Source organism: Oxyura jamaicensis, chromosome 1 (assembly GCF_011077185.1).
Source record: "Oxyura jamaicensis isolate SHBP4307 breed ruddy duck chromosome 1, BPBGC_Ojam_1.0, whole genome shotgun sequence".
Lineage (NCBI taxonomy): Eukaryota > Metazoa > Chordata > Aves > Anseriformes > Anatidae > Oxyura > Oxyura jamaicensis.
The window spans coordinates 9,970,548-9,991,663 of NC_048893.1; the positions used below are offsets into that span (position 1 = coordinate 9,970,548).

At 35.8% G+C, this 21,116-nt stretch overlaps 1 protein-coding gene across 8 annotated transcripts in view; it reads left to right on the plus strand.

The window, feature by feature from the left end:
- The window catches only part of CACNA2D1 (calcium voltage-gated channel auxiliary subunit alpha2delta 1), a 393,216-nt gene extending 373,607 nt beyond the window's left edge, over positions 1 to 19,609 (plus strand). For 5 of the 8 annotated variants that reach the window (XM_035343652.1, XM_035343643.1, XM_035343692.1 and 2 more), the window contains 7 exons: positions 24 to 76; positions 2,673 to 2,728; positions 2,877 to 3,006; positions 4,021 to 4,133; positions 7,029 to 7,111; positions 8,140 to 8,228; positions 14,980 to 19,609. In XM_035343652.1, the coding sequence (XP_035199543.1) occupies positions 24 to 76; positions 2,673 to 2,728; positions 2,877 to 3,006; positions 4,021 to 4,133; positions 7,029 to 7,111; positions 8,140 to 8,228; positions 14,980 to 15,016 (561 nt within the window). In that variant the 3' untranslated portion in view covers positions 15,017 to 19,609. The remainder of the gene's footprint in view (positions 1 to 23; positions 77 to 2,672; positions 2,729 to 2,876; positions 3,007 to 4,020; positions 4,134 to 7,028; positions 7,112 to 8,139; positions 8,229 to 14,979) is intronic. The other 3 variants (XM_035343645.1, XM_035343662.1, XM_035343694.1) reach the window with 1 other exon arrangement.
- The last annotated feature ends 1,507 nt before the right edge of the window (positions 19,610 to 21,116 follow it).

Here is a 21,116-nt window from a genome sequence, read left to right on the forward strand (position 1 = left end):
TTTTTTTTTTTTTTTTTTCACAGCCTACAATAACAGATATTTTGCATCTAGGATGGTGGGCTTCGGCAGCTGCATGGTAAGTACAAGTGTGTAGGAAATCTGTATGTCAAAACTGGAATTCTTCAGTAGTTTGAGACTATTAGTCTTCCCTCCCCCCCTCCTCCCCCAAATAAAATAAAATAATAATAATAAAACTCTGAACCCTTCGTTTTTGTCATTACTCAAGGTGAAAATTCTTATTTCTCCAAACCCCTTTGAATATGCAGTGATCTGTTAACAGTCAAATTCAAAACTGCTTTTGCCAGGTTTTGTGACTGTGTGCTCTGACTCTACAGTCAGCTTCAGCAAGTAAACTGGGATTAATGGTCTGATTGGCAGCTGTGAAGGTTCAGATGAATGGCTAAGGGGGCCTACAGGTAGGGACACTTTATCAGGAAGTTTAGTTATAGGACAAGGGGGAATGGCTTTAAACTGAAAAAGGGGAGATTTAGATTAGATATTAGGAAGACGTTCTTTAGTTTAAGAGGTTGGTAAGACACTGGCACAGGTTGCCCAGAGAAGCTGTGGATGCCCCATCCCTGGAAGTGTTCAAAGACAGGCTGGATGGGGCTTTGGGTAATCTAGTCTAGCGGGATGTCTCCCTGCCGATGGTAGGGGGTTGGAATTAGATGACGTTTAAAGTAATTTCCAACCCAAACTATTTTATGAAATTATATTCAGAATTATTGGTCATTTTCAAGAGCCATGTAGACAACATACCAAATTGGAGTAAACTACTGCGGCTGATGTGATTTTTACACTGGTGTAAATTGCACTCGTGGAGACTCTCATTTTTTGTAAAGTTTCATGATATTTATTTTTTTAGAGTAATTATCAAGCTGGAATAAATTACATATTTTATGGAGTTATGAGTTAAAATATATAGCAGCTGAACAAACATAGTTATTTTCTCACAGCTAGCATTGTGAAGATTATATGTTGTTTTTTATTGTTGGTTACATTTTGTTAACAGCTAAAATCTTGGTTTTCTTGGACAACAGCAAACCTCAAAAACTGGAGATGGGCAGTAATCCAGAAGAGAAACTTGAGCTCTTCACACACAGAGAAACTTTAGTGTATCAGTGTTCAAATCAGACTTGGTGGTCTGGACTCAATTTAGACCTGAGGTTTATTTCGTGTGATGTTTAACTTGAAAGCACCACATGAAAGTTCTTTCTGTGGACATGTTTTTAATGGAATCTAGGTCAGGAGCAGGCAGAGAAAGCCATTAAGCAAGCAAAGTGAAAAGGGCTGACCAAAAATGGATTCAGTGAGGCACCTGGCAAAAGGAAACTTGGAGAAATAAGAGAAAGCAGGTTGAAGAAAACTATAATGTTTCAAGCAATAATGTGAGATAGAAGAGTGATAATTTTCAAAAATGTATGTGGGATACATCAGCATTTAGTTAAGACAGTATGTACTGTTTCTCCTTCATGCTCTTTTAACTCAGACTTTGCAGTATTTCCAGGTTGCCTTTTTCTCTCATTCCCTGTAAATTCTGTGCCCCCTTATGAAGGGCTGCATGAGGATTACTGTTTTCAGTCAGCAAATTCTATCATTGTTGAATGGTATTAGGTGTCTTACCATCCATGACAGTTGGTGCACTGTCCATCTGATGATGATTCAAGGTAGAAAGGTGTGGAAGTGAATCCAGAGCTCCTTCAAGAACTACCTTGACTGGAAGGATGACAGGCAGATTCAGTTTTGCTATGTATAGATTACAGTGGTTTAGGAGAAAAGGAAAAAAGTCGTAGAGGTTGAATAAAATTATACGGTCCCTTTCCACTGCAGAACAGGTATTGTAATAATGTGATAAGGAGAGATCAGGTCATGTTTGTAGTTAGAGGCAATCCTAAAACATGACAACAGAAAGATACAATTTTAAGGTTTAAGTAGAAACAGTGAGACGAGGAATGTAACTCGATTCCTGTTTTGGTAGGTCAGCAGAGGAGAACAGAGCTAACTGGCAAACCAGTACTTGCTTCAAGTAAATAACATTGAAAAAATGTTATCATGAGTAAAGAAAAATAATTTTGAAATAAGTAGAGCTCTTTAAACCTAAGTGTTTTGGCATCATCTAGGATGAAAATATATTCCATACCTCAAGAGCAGGAATGGAGGTGATTTTAAAAGTCAATGGTTACAGTCATTTTTGTAATATACTTGTTATGTGCTGCTGTTCATCTCCTTCTCAGCAATTCAATGAGCCGTAATTAGTGTAAAGTAGAATTCAGGAGCATTTTCCCAGGATAGGGTGGGGGTGGGAAGTTCAGAAGAAGTTCTAGGTGGTTTGAGTGCTGGAGGAACACCACCATGCCTCTTCTACCTCCTGCAGAGAGATAAAAGAAAGGCATGGATGGTGTGATAATGTTTCCGTTATGTGAGTTATGGGCACAAATGATAGCAAATTTCAACTGTGGAATAAAAGATTAATGTGAAAGAAGACAAGAGAGTAACTGGAAAGAGTAAAACTGTAAAATTTTAAAAAGCACGGCTTTAATAAAAGCCGTAAAAGTATAATTAGCTGTGATAATTCTGCTATTAATTACTCTTGAGTAATTTTTAAGGACCCAGTAAAACACAAAGAAGATAAAAAAACTTTTAATGAATATATATTGTCTTTCTGTGTTCAGGTCTATCTTACAGCAGCTGTTTTTGAGCTTGACTTTCCCACGTTTCCTTGAGGCAGGTAAGTCAAGAGAATGTTAGAGAGTCAACTTTGACTGAAATAGAAGGTAAGAATCTAGGCTGGGAGCCATATTGGGATCTCCCCTTTGCGTCCACAACTTTTAAGATGTCGTTATTTATTTATTTATTTATTTTCCTCTTCCTGGCAGCTGATATGGAAGATGATGATTTCTCTGCTGCCCTGCCTAAAACAAGTTGTATCACTGAGCAAACTCAGTATTTCTTTGAAAATGATGATAAATCTTTTTTTGGCATTGTAGACTGTATAAACTGTTCAAGGTAAGTCTTCTTCAATATTAGTAATAGCTTTTGAATATTCATTTTTTATACAAAAAATGACGACACCGTTATAAGAACAAAAATATATTTTGCATTAATTACATCAAGCTCACATAAGCAAAGTAGAGAAGTATACAGGCAGTACACTGATAAATTGCATTCTTTTTGTATTTGTTTAGAAGGAAATTTAATTGTAATAATTGAATTATCATGGAAACATTTTACTCAAATTTTTGTTTAATAGCCTATATGCTCTGTGAAAATAGATCTTGTATTTCTGTTGCTATTGTTCTTTTTTATTTATTTATTACATGAATTAAAGAGATTCTGTAATATTCAGAAGCAGATTATTTCCTTTAATCTGGTTATTTGTTGGGATTTATGATGGTCAAGAAGATTATGCAATTTATCTTCAAATTTACCTTCTAGTCAATAGCACTGAAGATTTAAGAGCTGTCATAGAGAGTATTAACTTCAGTGTTTATCAGTCTCTGAGGGTATTGTTGGAAAGCTTGGAAATATTTTGTCTTGAGTAAACAAATAGTTCGATTTTCTAAAGATGATTCTTTGACTCCCACATAGCACACATTGCCTCAACCTGTTTCTTTTCCGTCTTACAGACAGGTTTATGTGTGTTCATTTTTGTTTTGTTTGGCTGTTTGTTTGTTTTTTTGGTGTTGCTAGGAGAAAAAATGATGCTGAACTGATTTTATTTCTCAGTACATCTACTGCTTTAGCAGCACCGAGCTGTAAAATCAATTATAGGCCTTATATGCTCTTTTCCATTTTTTTTCCTCTAATAAGTCTAGTTGAAAGAGGGAACCATGGAAATGTCAAAAAGATTACAAAATTTGTTATAAATGTTTCTTACTGTTCATTAATAGAAAAGATAAACAGCAGAAGGCAGTTTGATTCTTAGAAGTTGGATTACTTTTTATTCCAGTCATGTGTGTCCTTCATATACGGTTTTCCTTGTTTCATTTAAGCATATTTATTGTTGGCTTTTTTTTCCAGACTTTATCATGCAGAGAAGATTTCAAACACCAATCTGGTATTCATTATTAGTGACAGTCAGCTGCTGTGCCGCTCCTGTGATCCAAAACCACTGATGCAAGCAGAGAAGCCGGGTATCCTTTAAAATCATGTTATTTAGTTATGTGGGATGATTTTTTGGTCTATGGAATACTGCAATATATTAGGAAAAGAGTGACCTGATCATGTATATATTAGTAGTGTTCTTGCCATCAGAGTACTTGAGGCAGCAGATATTTATGGATGATACCACAGTGTCTGAGGCAGCAGTCAGAGAGGTAGAGAGCAAAGCTGTTTTTTGTGAGGACCTTAACAGGAATGGGCCCAAAGGAACTTAACGAAGCTTCCATAAGGCAGGTGCAAAGTCTTCCAGGACAGAATGCCATGCAACTGGACAGGCTGGGGACTGAGTGATGAGAACCAGCTTTACAGTAAAGGACTTGAGGAGAAGAAATTGAAAATCAGTTGGCAGTATGCCTAGCAATGAAGAGGGTCAGTCACATCATGGGGTATGTTAGCAGGAGTGTAGAAGTGTTAGCAGGAGTGTTAGCAGGCTGGCAGAAATGATCCTTCCTATCTCATCTGCACTGGTGAGACTGCATCTGGAGTGCTTTGAATGGTTTGGGGCTCCACAGTACCATACTGTCATAGTGGAGCAAATCACAGAATCATAGAGTGGTTTGGGTTGGAAGAGATCTTAAAGATCACAGAATCTCCTCCCCTGCCATTGGCAGGAACACCTCCCACTAGACCAGGCTGTCCAAAGCCCTATCCAACCTGGCCTGGAACACTTGCAGGGATGGGGCATCCACAGCTTCTGTGGGCAACCTGTTCCAGGACTTCACCATCCTCAGAGTAAAGAATTTCCTCTTAATGTGTAATCTAAACCTATCCTTTTTTGGTTTAAAGCCATTCCCCTTTGTCCTATCACTATACACCCCCTCCTCCCCCCCTGGCAAAAAGTCCCTCCCCAGCTTTCCTGTAGGGCTCCTTTAGGTACTGGAAGACCTGTAGAGCCTCCCCAGAGCCTTCCCTTCTCTAGGCTGAACAACAGCAACTTTCTCAGCCTCTCTTCACAGGAGAGGTGCTCCAGCCCCTTGATCATCCTTGTGGCCTCCTCTGGACTCATTCAAATATTTCCATGTCCTTCTTGTGCTGGGACCTCAGAGGTCCAGTAAAGGACCATCAAGGTCATTGGCAGCTGGAGTGCAGGACTTACAAGGGGAGCTTGAGACACCTGGGTTTCTTCAGCCTTAAGAAAAGGCAAAGGTATGTCTGTCTAGAGAAATAAGTGAAAAGGGAAACACCAAGATAATAAAAGGGTTTGGTCAGTAAAATTTGAGTATTACAATGATGTCTGTAATACTCAGGCAAAGTGATTGAGGCACTTCAGGGTGTGCTTACTGCCAATGAGAACTACTTAGTCCTTGTGGAAATTGCTTTAACCATCAAAGGCTGGAGTTTTCCAGCTGCAATCATAGAATTTCTTCAGAGCTGGTTGGAGACATAGGATGGTACACCTGCCAAGTACAGTCCTTGCAGCACACGCATTAAAATAAAAAATCATGTGAAAGGTTGTTCTAATGTAAAACAATCTCCTGAAAGAAAAGCAGATGGTAGAGATGACTGTATTTCTTTGGCACAAGTAATGCGTTCATTGCCACATTAATAAAATGGGAATTCCATTTACGCTTGGGCTGAAAAAGGAAGTTACATCGGGGTGGAAGTAATATTCATGTCATCACAGAGCTATGTAAACACAGCCTAATATTCTAATTGGCTTCAGTCCATGACAGTTTGATTAACTGTTGCTACTGTCTGAATTTATGGACAGGACTTGCTACAGAAAATGAAGCACGTTTGATGGGAAATGGTCACATTACTTGCATTTCCCTGTGGGGCTCCAACCTTCCAGAGAGCAGTAAATGACCTAAAATGGCAGTCTGAGCAGCTGGGTGGGCTTATATTGACTAAATGAACTATTTTATTTTTCATTTCAACTATGCAGTACTAAGCTAACCTCTCTTTTCTACAACTAAGATACATTGTGAAATGCAGGTGTAGCATAACATCACACAGATAGGCAGAATGACCTTTAGGTGCTATTCAGATGGTTATTATTAGGCTCTGCTTCCTTCAGGCTGGTACAACTTTGCTTGTACACATGGTCTTTTAGAGTTCTTCTATGTTTCTATTTCTTTTTCACCTGGGACCCCACAGAGGAAAGGGAAGGTGAGTCTGATAACATCTGAATGAATACAGAAATAGATTGCAGAGCTGTAGAACTAAATTCCCTGTCTTCTTGCCTTTACTTCCATGGGGCTTTTCTACTCACAGCAAAGCACTACATGAATAGGATTGATTCAAGTATAAGTTAGAGCTAAGACAGGCAAAAGTTTCAGCAGTTGAACTTTCAATGTTTTTTAAAAAAACTCTAGCTTAGCTTTAAGGTGTGTACTACCAACAGTGCAATTGATTAAAGAAAAAAAAAAAAGTGACATACAGAATGGTAATACAAACAGGTTCAATAGAAGACTGTTTTGCAGCATTTAGTGCACCAGTGCCTTTCTAGTGTGCTGCAATGATTTCTGTTCCTTGTTAGCCTGTAGCTAATGTGAGGTATCACATATATGCTTAAATATCAGCAGTCATGAGTTTCATATAAACTAATGCATTACCTCATATTTACAGTTAGCTAATTAATAGCATATCCCATTTCAACACTGCTGTTCTGCAGTTGTAGTTTGTAGTAGTCTTCTTCACTGAATTGCTTATAAGATCCAGCTAACTTTTCTATCATTTACTATCAAAGTCTGCACTGGAATTATTTTGTCTATGATATTTGAGGTTGCATACTTATCATAAAGCAGGTAGTTCTTATAGGTCTTGAACTATCATTAAACTTGTCCCACAAAAGTAAAATCAGAGTGTTAATCCTGGATATAAATGATGCACAAAAAAACAGTCATGTTCCTTAACAAGCAAAACAGATGAAGGGCCAAATCCTTGTGAAATGGTCAAACAGCCTAGATACAGAAAAGGTCCTGATGTCTGTTTTGATGAAGCCAAACAGGTAAAATTGAACTTGTAGCACTTTAGAAATAGTTGAGTTGTTTTAGAAGAGTAGGGAAAGAGTAGCTATGATTAAATGTACCTTGTTGCCTGATAACCTCTCTATCACTAAACTCTTCACTCTAGACCATAGTCACTCTACTTCAAGTATCCCATGATTTACATAAAATTTACAGCTGCTTTCTTATCTACCTTTCCTGTAACCATTGTACTTTCACACGATTCTGACTAAAAAAAAAAAAAAAAAAAAAACAAAAAAAAACAACCAATAAAACCAACATCAGCAAGCATAAAAATGATCTGCCTGCAGTGCTGTGAAACTCAATTTTTCTGTGGATTTGGCAAACAGATGATAATCCTGGTTTAGAACTAGTATTTATTTATTAGTATTTCCAAATAGTATTTAAGGCATTGTTAAATGGTTAAAGTCATCTGTTCTAGGATGTTCCTCTTAGAAATTCTGCAAATGTGTATTGACCTTAGGTCAGATTCCTAATAAGTACAAAACTGTGTTTCTTTTCTGAAATCAGCAAAGCTATGGTGCTTTTGTCCTCCCTGTATTGTATACATTATTATAGTTTTAAAAGAAAAAATAACTGTGCCACATACATAATTCATTTTGAAAACAATCTACATACTTTATGAAAGAGAATGTATTTAATTCAAAATGCTCAGAAAATCATCTTAGTGACCAACAAAGGTTAAACAAAGTTGAAAAACCATCACGAAGCTGGCTAAATTTTGGCCTTTGTAAATATTCCAAATCCTCCTGATACTATTGTGTGTGAAAGTACAAGTCTTGCTCACTAGCTTGGTGTGCTAATCAGTGTGTAAGTCATGTGTTTTGTAACAGTGGATTATTTTGGTTGTTTATTTGCAAAATGTGCTATGAAGCTCTTGCTCTTGGGTTGATGCTTTCACATTAACTCTGCTAACTGCCAGCAAACTGCATGATATCTCATCTTGTATGTCTTTTTTTCTGTGTTTTCTTTCCTTTCCTCTACTTGCTACTTTGCCCGTTATTAATAGGATCAACCTATATGCACAACGAGTCGTGCCTCTGCCATGACGTCCGCTCCTATCTTCATTTTTCTGCAAGTTTTCATGTGGTGTGGATGGTCAGTTACTTTCTCTAATTTTTTGTTTTGTTCTTGGCTTATAAAAATTAGCAGACTTTTCTTTTACTAAGTGTCAAGAAGAAAACAGAACGAAACAGGTTCTAAAAGTAACAATCTGGAGCAAATTGCTATTACAATATTAAGGAAAAATAAATATGAAAAAAAAAAAACACCTGTCTGGAGCCTTATAAATCAGAATTACAGAACATGAGGGCCTCTCCCATAGCAAATACAAAGACACGGGAACCTGTTGGGTTTATATGGTCAGCTCTTTGAGATTACATGTGTACCGAGTCAGTTTACCAGTCACCCTTCAAAACATTTTTCTTCTAATGAAATACATGAATACGTGAATTTCTGCATGTCGACCTAGTGCAGACTCTCAGGTTCATAACAATAGCCCTGACATTTTTGGTTGTGTTGTGTTTAATGGTGTGAGAGAACTTCTAGTACTGTGCTAGTAGTAACTTGTATGCATGAGAAGTACTGATCTAATGAGAATAAAATTCATGTTGAACTTGTACATTGGCAGGATTCCTGATCAATATTATTGCCCAGAAAACCACTAGATGGAGATACTAACATATCTATCAAAGTAAAGCCAACTGACAGCAGAAATGAGACCTGAGAGGCCAGATTTCAGAGTTAGTGTGGTAAAATGTTAAAAACTGTATCAAACTAAAACACTTCTTCTTGTTTTAATGTATGTTCTTTTTATACCTGGGGGAAGGTTCAATTAATATCACTTGAACATCAGTGAAGAAAGCTTAAAGTTCTTTTTAACTGCTGTAATTGAGTAATTTTGAAGTTTTGTGTTCTTTATTTAAATAATCTTATTTTTAGCAAACCTAGGAATTTGCACAGAGATGGCTGAAGGTTGTAAGGAAGGGTGAAAGTCCCTTCCCCCAAGCCAGTGATATTTCGCAGTCACATCTAGATAACATCTTATGTGCTTGCTTGTGCAATTTGCTCTGCAAGTAACCTTATTTTAATTAAAAAGCTACTGTCTAATGTACATAAGGCAGAGACTCACCTTGAACTGAATTCTTTATGACCATAACAATCTTTCTGCTCAAGGAGGCAAACAAAAATACTTACAGTTGGAGATCCATGAAACATAATTTTAGCTGAAAGACTTTTGGCAGCAGAAAGATATAAAAGTAATTTTATTCATTCATTCTGTTTTTAATAAACTTGTGATTTTGGTAACAGGTTCAAACTGGAAATTAATCCACATAGTTTTATTAAAGTCACTGAAGCCAACACAGACATAGAATAGATGATCAGGTTCAGCTTTTTTTTTTTTTTTTTTTTTTCCTTTTCTTTTTTCCATCAACCATAACAGAATAGTCTTTATCACCCCTTGAATACCCTGCTCTTACTGGTTTTGTTTGCCATGCCTTAGAATAAAGAGAAAACCTACAAGATTTTAGCCCCTTCTGGGAATACCTTATTTCTGTCAGCTCCCAGGGATGTCAGTGGGAGTTTTGAGGGTGAATAGCACACCAGACAACTATAAACATGTTGATAGGACTGACTGTATGCTTGATCTGTGGGTGGCTGACTGTATAGCTTTGACAGTGTCGTGTGGTAGTCCAGACAAAGGAAGATAACAGAAAATTTGTGAAAGACCATCCAGTGATACCTGAAATAACTCGTAAGTACAAGCAGAGGTGTTTTCCATGCTAGATGGAGAGTTTCTAATAAATTCTAATAAATTTGAAGTAGTCATTTGATATCAAAGGTCAGCTCAGAAGCTCTTTGGCAAGTATATTTGTTTTATCCTATTCATGGTATAACATGATGGGTCCTGATAAAAGGTCAAGATAAAATTTTGGTATATGAAATAGTTATAGTGTACCTCTAAAGCAATAACAAGTATGTTTATAGACTTTGGTGTGTATGTTTATATATTTTCATGTTCGTCTTTAAAATTTTGGACTGGCACTGCCTTCCAGGAAATATTGCTGTAAAGCAATGAATATGTGGTTTTGATACTTAGCAATAAAAGTATGATTTTGTTAAAGCATTCATTTCCATTTTGCAAGTACTGAATCATTTTCACAGTGTATAATGTTGTAAAATAACTCTCTCAGGAGTTACCGTAGTAAGACATGACATGAAGGAGATGACATTTGGATTTGATGCTTCTTCACTTCGAGCATGGGAGGAAATTTGACATGTGATTTATTAATGCAAGAAATTTATTATACAGTTTTTATGAAAAGAAGTTGGCTAAAGAGAATTCTTTCCAATGAAAAAAATGCTCAAAGAGAAATAATATACAGAATATTATTTAGAAGATAACAAAAAGAGGGCATCCCCAGCTAATCTGTTCCATATTTAGCTCTTCTGAGTGTACGTAGCAGTGACTAATGGGTTGGAAAATTTCTGTGAAACTACATAGAAGGTAGGTCAGTGTCTGATTGTACTGGCAGACGTAAAGAGTGAAAATTGCGATGTGCAATTCGTTATAAAAAATATAAGAAAGCTTAGAAGTAATATTTACAGGAAACACTTGAGAAATTCTCTTAAAACTGAGGAATGTGTTCTCAAATACAACATTCTGAGGACCACTCAGAACTGAGGTTTTGCTGAATCTGGCTCTGTCCTCATCCAAATTAATGGCGGGATTCCACTTCAGTAAAACTGCTGATTCTTTTGAATTTGTGTAAATATGATATAATCGGACTTTCTCTACTTTTTTTTAAAATTATTATTACTATTTCTTTTAATTTTCAAGCATATGAGAATTACAGTGTGCAATGCTGGGGAGGAAAAAGTATTTTAGACAGGATTCACTGTAATTTCCTAGCCACTATTATTTTTGTCTTACATTAGGACACAAAATAATAATAACTCATGCCAGAGAGAATATTTAGAAATTTTTCTTAGCAGAACTGCTGGTTTTCCACTGTAAATTGGTCTACAAAACTCAGAAATTCAATTTTACTTTAATCAATATGATGCTGAGATCTTACCTGCCTTGAAATATGTGTATAAAATTTGTGTACTTTTGTCTAGTACAGTTTAACTCTGCCATTCGTAATGAGGAAGTGTCTCTCCTCTGTGAGGCTTCCAAGACATTCTTCATTATGTGAAGTTATATATCCTTTAAAAACTGTTCTGTGTAGACTTAGAGTGAGAGCAAGAGATATGAGAATACTTCTTTTCAACCCAATAGGAATACTACATAGCGTTTAACAGTTGAATTAAAAAAAAAAATAAAATTGTGAGGCTTAAATAAAACATCTCCAAAAGCAAATAGAAATGGACAACAAAGTGGAGGGTGTTTTTTGTTAGTTTGTTTTATTTGTTTGTTTGTTTGTTTTCCAAGTATGTATAGTGGTAGAATTCATTCATCAATATAAATTACCCAATATTTGGTCTAATACAGGAGTGACATGAAAGCTGAATTCTGTATAATACTATAGGTGGAACTGTCATACCTCTTTATCCATGTGGATGCCATTTTCACTATGATGATATTTTTCCCTTCCTATCATGCACAGATTTGCTTTAAAGCCTTTAGTTTATTTCTTATGTGCTCTCTAAATATCTCTCTTCTGTTGGAAAATCTGCCTGATGCTTACCTTTAGACTATTTTTGCAAAGATGACTCTTCTAAGTAATTTCAATGATGAGTCTTGAGTACAAAGAGGTAACAATGAGTACTGTTCGCTGAATACGTGTGAAGAAACCTTTACTGATATTACTGTTTCTGATAGTAGTCCCTGTGAAGAATAAAAAACACAGTTAGTTTAGGCAGTTTGAACAGAAATAAAGCTACATGAGTAGACACAATGCACATGCAAAAAGTGGCAGAGCCAAACTAAATAAACCAGAAAGTTCAGTGTATCTTCAAATCTTAGTGTCCTACTCCAAATCTGTTGCACTTACATAGTGGAGTTCACTTAAGACTTGTTTGTTGACTGGAAACAGAAGTTTTTAACTTGCAAAGTGCAATCAAATAGCAAAAGCTTAAGACAATATTACAGAACTAAATTATAAAGCTAACAGATGGCAGAGGTGTCTGGTAATGGCTGCTATTGATAAGCAGCTGACATTAGCTGCTGTTCTTACTTTAGGGCAGAATTAAATTATTTATTTATTTTTCCTGAGGAATATCAGTGCTGTTTTGTTTTGTTATTTTTTTTTTCTTTAGTCTAAAATTATTTATCCAAGTGAATATTATAATTCCTGTGATTTACTGAGTTTAATTTGTCTACTTGATCTGATTTCCAGTATGTTTATTCCTAACCGATCTGGTTCATCTGGCCTCTCTGCTTTAAAGAATACATTGCTTGTTGTGAGAATTTCATGAAAGTGTTTATCCATAAAAACTGATACACACTGAAAACTCATTGAAATTCTTGGTATGCCCTGTAATGCCTAAATTCCCTCTTTACACCTGTGTTACCAAACAGTTGAATTAATCGCATATTTGGCACTGTGCTTTTGTTTTATTCAAAACTTTCTACCATCATTTTTAGTATGTGTTGTGGGGAGGTCATCAGAATTCTTTATCAGCTTTCCTAATTTCCTGTTTACATCTAATTTGCCATTTATATGTGCTTTTTTGTTCTTGCCCATTTGGGTAAGTTTTATCTTCATTCCTTAGCTGCTGACCTTTTCCCTATGACAGCCTGCTTAATCTTCCTACTGATTCATGCAGGAGTTATGGATTTTTTGTTTGTTTGTTTTGTAGTTGTTATTGTTCCTTTTGTTGATGTTGTTTGTTTTAATTTTGACATTTGTTTTACCTCATTATCCAATGCAATATTTCTAAACAGCCTTTTGTGTTGAGGGTCTTGCTTTTTGGGCTGCTGCTTCTAGGCTTTTTCCTGTTTTTTTTTTTTTTTTTTTTTTTTTTTTTCCTTCCTTCCTTTCCTTTTTAACTATTGTTTATAATTTTCACATAGTTCCCTTTCTTGAGCGTTTTGTGGTTAATTGGTTTGGCCTGATCTTTCATATGGTAATGCTAAGTCCAACTGCATTGTGGTCTACAGAGCTACTAGACTTATACTACAGAGGTATAGAGCAGCTTGCTACTAATAATTTTGAAGTGGGACTTATGCACCCCTGATGATTCAAAGACTGTTCCAAGAGGCTATCATTTATTTTATCCAAAAATGTGATCTCTGCATCTCTTTGATAAGGCATTGATGCAGTCTATATAAGGCCTCTCAAATCTCCTGTCTTGTTCCATGATTGATACTGTCACTTTGATCAGGTGGTCAGCAATGCATTCCTAGTATTAATTTTTTATTATTAAACTCTGAAATTTCATTCACACAGGGATTCCATCACACTTTCCTCTCCCTGTAATATGCTTATCTTATCACACTTTCTATGATCATTTACATATTACCAACCCACTGTATGTCCTACACCACCATTCTTACCAAGCTGGTAGTCCAACAGTGGTCTGTCCTACTGATTATTCTCCTTCTACCACCTCTCTGTGATATGTGTTATTTGAGGTGCTTGACTGATGACTTGTCTTCATTTTCCCATCTTAATTTTTTGCTCCTAGAATTGGTGTAGAAGCACTTGAAAGTTTTGCTTAAGATGTGCTGGTAAACTGAAGGCATTTTAATGAGCCTCCCTTTACTATTCCGTTTGTACTGCTTATTTTTCCCCTGAGCTTTTCTGAGGCACATTAAATATTAGTTATGCCTTCCTCAGAGGCATGTCAGTTCCATGAGCTGACAGTTCCAGGAGTTGTTCCATGCTCATTGGCTTTTCTCTGCTTTCTGTTTTAAGTGTTCCTCTGAAACCTTTGGAATTTCTGTACGAGCAGCAGGGCTGTGTTAGAATTAAGGTGTACTCTGTCCTTCCTGCACATTTCTCCTGTTCAAGAAGCTTCCCCAGTTCCTGAGGGCACCAAAGTCCCTTCCCACCTACACTGTTGTCCTTGGAGACTCTGGATGTCTTGGTGTGAATAAAGGGAAAGCGTATTTTATAATATGGGTATAGGATAAAGTGAAAACAAGCAGAAAAAGAAGTATTTTCAACCTTTATAACTACCCATGAATCTCAGATTTGGTGGACAAAGCCATGCAGGGGATGACTGAAACATTTCCCTGGAATTTTAGACAGCTAAATATGCATTGTGTTTGTGTAGCTCTTAAGAAACAAGGTGTACAGATGTTACAGACAACAGAATATGTATCAAATACAGGATTTTCATTCTTTTTTTTTTTATCATATCTTTATGTGCAGATTATATTCTCTTTAATGTGTGATCATTTTGATGTAATGGGAATGAACAGTCTGGTATTTGATTTCTTATCTTGAAAAGTTATCTGTTTTTCCATCTTTCCCTGCAATAAAATGATACTCCAAATCTCCAAACTGATGTAATTTTAAGTACCAGGGCCCCCAGGTATATTCCATAGCATTTGTTGTTTCATTGTGTAGACATCCCATCTAGTTCATAAATGACTGCAGTAAGCCTTGCAAGTATTTAATTTTCCCAAGCCTATAGTTAATGTAGTAATGCCATTCATTGTATCAATAATAAGACAAGCTTCCTAGAACTTCCTAGAATTATTTTATTGTGCTTGGTTGTTGTTGTTGGTGGTTTTTTTTTGTTGTTGTTTGTTTGTTTGTTTGATAAAATAATGTACTTAAGATGAAAAATCATACCTCAAGGTTAGTTCAAAATGCCGAAACCTAAAATGTAGATAGCTTCTCAGGACATTTAGATGTGATTAATGTTAAATTATGTTTTCTTTTCTTGCCAACAGGAAGATTCAGCTGACTGTGGTGGTGTCTCTGGTCTGAGTCCATCACTGTGGTCTATGGTAGGAATTCAGTTGGTCCTGCTTTGGCTGTTATCTGGCAGCAGACACTGTCAGTTATGACCTTGCTAAACCAAAACCTGCATAACTTAATCAAGACCCGGCCAAAACGATAGCCTCAATTTCATTTCAAAAAGGGTCAGCTATTCAGACAGCAGCAGAACAGCAATGCTCATGTCTGGTTATCACGCGTTGTGAGACTCATAAAGGCACCCGCAGTGGCTGCATGTTGGAGTGTCAGATCCTTAAACGTGTGTGAATGCTGCATCATTTATGCCATCTGAACAGAATTCTGTATGTGCTTCATTGGGGAATCTAAGTTTTTTTTTTTTTTTTTTTTTTTTCATTTGTTTGTTGTAATCTTTATGACTTAATGTAAAAGGGCTCCCCTGAAAATAGCATATGTACATGATTTTCTTTTAAGCTTTGAATTTCTTGAAGATTTATATTCTTTTACATGAACATTTATTTATATAAAATACAAGAAAAAAAAAAAGAAAATGTGCTCCCAGGTATACATTACTAGCACCTCAATGGCTGCTTTGAACATCAGTTTTGTCCGAACTACTTGAGTGAAATAAAGATATTAGCTAATCTTCATCAGAAGCTCAGCATAATTGAAATGCTTTATGATGAGTGGATTATTCTTCCAAAGTTAATCAGAATGGGTATCTGGAAGTTTTTGGTAAATTGGTAACTTGTTAATTTAAAGAAAAGGGAGAAAGGAGGAAACTAAAAATATAAAGGTGCTTGAGAGTTTAACTAAAAAAACAATTCTCATATTAAACTTGGTGTCATTTTCTATCAGAAAAGTGTTAATTTCAATGTAATATTCACCTCCTTTTCACAATGCAGATATATATATAAAGCTGGTCAAGTCCTTCAAAGGCTCAAAGAAAAATGCTTGTGAATAAGAAATGTATTTGTGATATTTGAACGTTGGTTTCCAAGGGTATTTTGCATGATGATGATGATGCTATGTTTCTGTTTTTCAGTTAGTTTTCTTTGATGGTAGAGTATAGTCCACTGAAAAGGTATCTGAGTGGTTCTTTTATTGTGTGAGAAACTGAACATTGCAATGTGTTGCAATCAAATCATATTAAATTATATTATGAAACAGAGCTCTGAATATACTGTGCAATGAAAAAGCTGAGAAAATAGGGTAAATTTAGCTATCGTAACAAAAAGGTTGAGTTGGATTTTTTACAGAATAGGAATCTCACATGAAAACCTGTGTACAGATATTTTAAGTATATAAAAATCAGATTTGACATATTTATTTTTGAAAGTATATGTTCAGTAAGGTTCATATCAGGTTCCCCCTTTGTTTGCTGTATAAAATTCATCCATAATATTAAAACTGATGCTATTGCTATTTATTATTAAAAATAGCAAGTTTAACAGCAAAATTACCTGGTTGCTGAGATTGGGAAAAATCTAAACAAATGGGGAGCCTTGAATCTGTATGTATGCACATTGATACTTGATTGCGAATAATAATTTTAGAAGTTTTTTTTATACAACCTCATCGGTGATACAGATTGGTGCAGTAAATTACAATATTAGAGTGTAGCATAGTGTTGATGCAAAATATGATTTGTGCTTTTTTCTAGTTTTCAGAACTAAACAGTATTGCAAGACAGCTAAACCAATGAATGTGCAACTCTGCTGATATTGTATAATTCTGCTAACAACTGCAATATGCAAATATTACCATGGCACAATACACTAGCTCTTTAAAAAATAAGAAAATGCGAAGCATTGGTATGTGTATGCTGGCAATTGATTGATATAATTTTGATCATGTCAAAAGCTTAAAGAAATAATTGGGCATGCATTAATATCCTATGAAACCTGAAGATGCTACTCAAAGCCATGGCATGGCCTAAAAGATCAGACGTCTACTATAATTGTACCCATAGCTGGTTTGTTGTTTTTCTCATGTACCTGGGCTCCAGCTATGTATTTTCTTACGTTTGGGAATACAATTAGTGAAAAGAGTAAAAGCTGACCTTCTGTTCAGTGATCAAATTTAGCATTTTTTTTTTTAAAAAAACATCTTTAGCAAAGTCGTGGGGTTAAAATTGCAATTAACTGTGTTGGATGACTTCAGGTCCTCCTCAGGGAAGGTGAGGTAATTTTGATACTATGGGTGAAGATAATCTTGGAGCTCTTCCTTCCAGTTATATTACTGCACTTCTCTTCACCCTGTCACCAGCTATCACCTCATAAAAAATTGGTTTGAGACTTTCGAATGCTGAGACTGCATCCTGTATTTTTCCTTAACATGGTAAATTGAAATCTTATGGAGGAAGAAGTTTTGTAGGATTAGGCCAATACTTAGTACGCTTATAACTTTTATTTAAGATTACTCCAAATTCACATTACTTCACATTTTGCTCTTTTAATTTCTTGAAAGACTGTCAGTATATTAAGCACTATATAGTTTTCACGTAGCTACCCAAAAGCTACTCAAAAGAAACCCTTCATGGAAAAATTACATTATGTATATGTTAGAATAGTTTGCTTACACTGGTGAGCCATACTCTAAGTTACCAAATAAACATTTGATTAGAGTCTGTAGGCAGAAAGAAAGATGGCATTAAGCCATGCTGCCATAGAAAACAGCTGGGGCTTTTGCTCTCATCCCACTTCCCTTAGAGGGCTCAAATTAAAAAAGGAGGGAGAAGCCCATGCAATGCAGACACCTTAGACTTCTTGGGCTATCCAAAGAGGAAAATATTTTCTGTTCCTCTCCTCTGTCCCTCTGTAGGACTTGAAGAAACAAGTCTCAATATAAACACCTAGCCTTCCAGCCATTAAACTCAGGATCTGGCTTTACCTTTAAACAGGTAAAAATGAAATATTGGCTTCTGTTTATATAAGAAATATATATATATATTGAAGTGATATTACTGAATATATTTAAGTGATATCTGAGTGATAATCAAGATTTGTTAAAATACACTACCTATATATCTACAAAATACAAAACACCAGAAAGCAAATGCAATGTGAATGTTAGCTGTCTCAAAATGTGAAGACCAGTGAGTTACAAATAACTTCCGAGGTTATCTACTTATTCTTATGCAGAAGAGTATCCTTACTCTCACATAATGTATAATAGTCATCTTCTCTTGTGTATAAGAAAATAAACTTGATCCTAGGCTTTAAACTGAGGCATTTTCAAGGTACAATATGCTGTAAAAGTTTCTTTTTTTTAAAAAAAAAAAAAAAAAAAAAAGGTCAGATAATAAGCTATGTTGATATTTGCTCAGATCCTTTAAATAGACAGGGGCAGACTAAGGGACAGACATAAACTGCTGGAAGTGTTTTAGTTTACACAAAAGTCATGCAGCCTAATGTACGTCTGACAAATACCCACCATTAAAGTTCTTATAGCATGGCACTCTACAAAATGTGATCTGAGGACTTAACATGAAAGGTTTCTTTTTAAGTTTTCATTTAAACAACCAGCATTACTGCCAAAACACTGACCGTGGTCCATATTTGTAACAGGTTTTTAACATGACATAGCAGGTTTGATTGACAAGATTTTTAGGTCCTGTACCTTTAAGATTTTAGTATGATCTTTTTCATGTTTCTAATGCTTGAGGCTTTATTGCTTAACTTGACAAAAACAAAATAAAAAAATAAAAAACACACAGTGTTGCTGCCATTTGTAAGTTTTCCTATAATATTCCTTTTACTAACTTAAAAACTGGCCTTACTGGGTTCAAATAGGCAGTATCCCTTTTAAGTGACCTTTGCAACCCAAGTGTTACTTGCTGTTGAAAGTAACAGTTTTGGTATCATTGAAGAGGCATTAAGATTTTTTTTTTTTTTTTTCTCATTAGCATGTAAACTCAGAAAGCATGCTTAGTATCTCTTAATTTCAGAACACAACCTCAATCCCACTAGTCAACTGAAGGTAAAATCTTAATAAGTCTTTCCTTAGCTGAAATTTTACCCTAGCTTCACAAGATATCCAAGCCTCTAAAAAGGCCAGATTTCTATTTTTTTTTTTTCTTCTTCCATACCACAATGTTAATATTGTTAATACTCATTGTACACTACTGTAAAAAGATTAAAACAAAGTGTCTGAATACAATTCAAGCATTTTGAAAATTTCGCCTCACCCTCTTCCCAGCTGCTTACATCTGTACCATTTATGGTTTAAAAGAAAAATATCATCTCGAAGAAATAATTTCACTGAGGCTAAGGGGTACTGTCTTGTTTAGATGCCATGAAAATGCGATTGTGATCTGACAAAGCTGTCTTCTCTTCTTGTGTTGTATGGAATATCTGGATCATGCTTTCTGGGATACTTTTATTGAAATGCTCAGTGTGCGTTTCTGCAAAAAAAGGCTTGATTGCTTTTTACAAGGCAAGCAGGTCTTTCTCCCTTTTATTGTGTTCTCTTGACACTTTTGTGGAACTTGACAAGCCTGAAAAAATAATTTTTTGTAAAAATTTGTATAATAATGTTATAAAAAGTTTATAATCCTAGAACTGTTGTGTTAATCCTTGTGCAAAAACAGTATATTCAGAATAAAAGTTTATCATTTAAAATCAACAACTACTTGGATTTTTCACTCTTTGTGATAAAAACTGGAAATAATGGCTGCATAAATAGCTGAATAATGTCTGAATTTGCTACATAATTGCACACAAAAATCTGAAAGAGAGAGATTTTCCAAAGAATAGAGAGTGACTTAACCAGTTCATACTGGGGATTAAAGGAGGATGTGCAGCAAACCCCCATTTGTGGCTGTGAAAATTTCAGAAAGTTAAAAAAATGTAACTAATGAAAACTGAGAGTCTGTAAAGCAGTCAGTAAAATAATAGTCTGTAAAGCATCCGAAGTAGCCCTGTTGTTCTGAAACAATTGCTTTTGGAAGGACTGTCATTTACTAACTTGTAAACATTGATGAAGTCCAAGAGTTCATCCACATGAAGAAGCAGACTAAAATCAGATTGCTCGGATGGTGGCTGCCCAAGTTGCTGCCCCACCTCTCACAAAGATCACAGCTTGATTTATGAGCCAGCTTCTGTACTGCTGCAGTTCTCAGCTAAGCATTAAATTCGGAGTGGATCTATGTACCTTTATAAACAGTCTCAAGATGTTTAGGAGTTACTTCACTGGGTTTTTAGATTTAGTGTGGTGGGAATGGTAATCTGCATCTGAAGGGCTGGGCAGATGGCTGCAAGTGGTAACTGCTTCAGAAGCCTGATTTTAATCCTTTGCTGCGTATGTGTCAAAGCCCAAAGAGAATGGCAGTCATAAATTACACTGGATTTACGGAATCCCTGGGGAGTCAGATAAGAGAGCAAGAAATCAAATGCAGATTCTAATGCTGCAAAGTACCCGATCGCCCATGTGGAAATGCTACAAGGCAGCACATGACACTGCAAATCAACATCCAGAGATTACTGGCCTCAACTAGATTAAACACTGCCGTGTAACGACATGATTACCCCCACATGCTGAACTAATTGTATCATGTTTTCTGTATGCTGAGTGCCATTGAGATGCAAAAATAAAGAAACCACCAAATCCCTTCCCAGTACATGTTTAATTTCAATTCTGTATTACAGTACTCTATTCATTAAGCACCAGGAACCAAGGCTTTCAGAAAACAGAGGCTCTGTGTCGTGGTTCCTCCCACCCCCCAATTTCTGGAATTTACAAGCAGATCAATTTGGGAATGGCTGCACTGCAGTGAAATATTCTATACTAGTCCCCAGTGCAAATCGAGCCGGAATACACTATGCCTGTCACATCATATTATTTTGAGAGATGACTTCACATTGTCCAATGCAGCATTATTGCTGCTAACCATCTACAAAAAAGAAAAAAAAAAATCAAGAAGATTATATAACAGTTATGTTATAAAAATCCTTCACTGTCACAACTATTAGCCAAGTGCTCCTTGCAATGCTTGACTGAACAAAATGCACACCCTAAATGGTACAGCATTTTATCTGCCTGTTGCAAAGACATTGAAAGTCTCCCTTTCCAATAGGCTGTTGTAAGCTTTTATTCACAAAGTGTGTGTGGGGAGAATGGAGGGAAAAAGAGA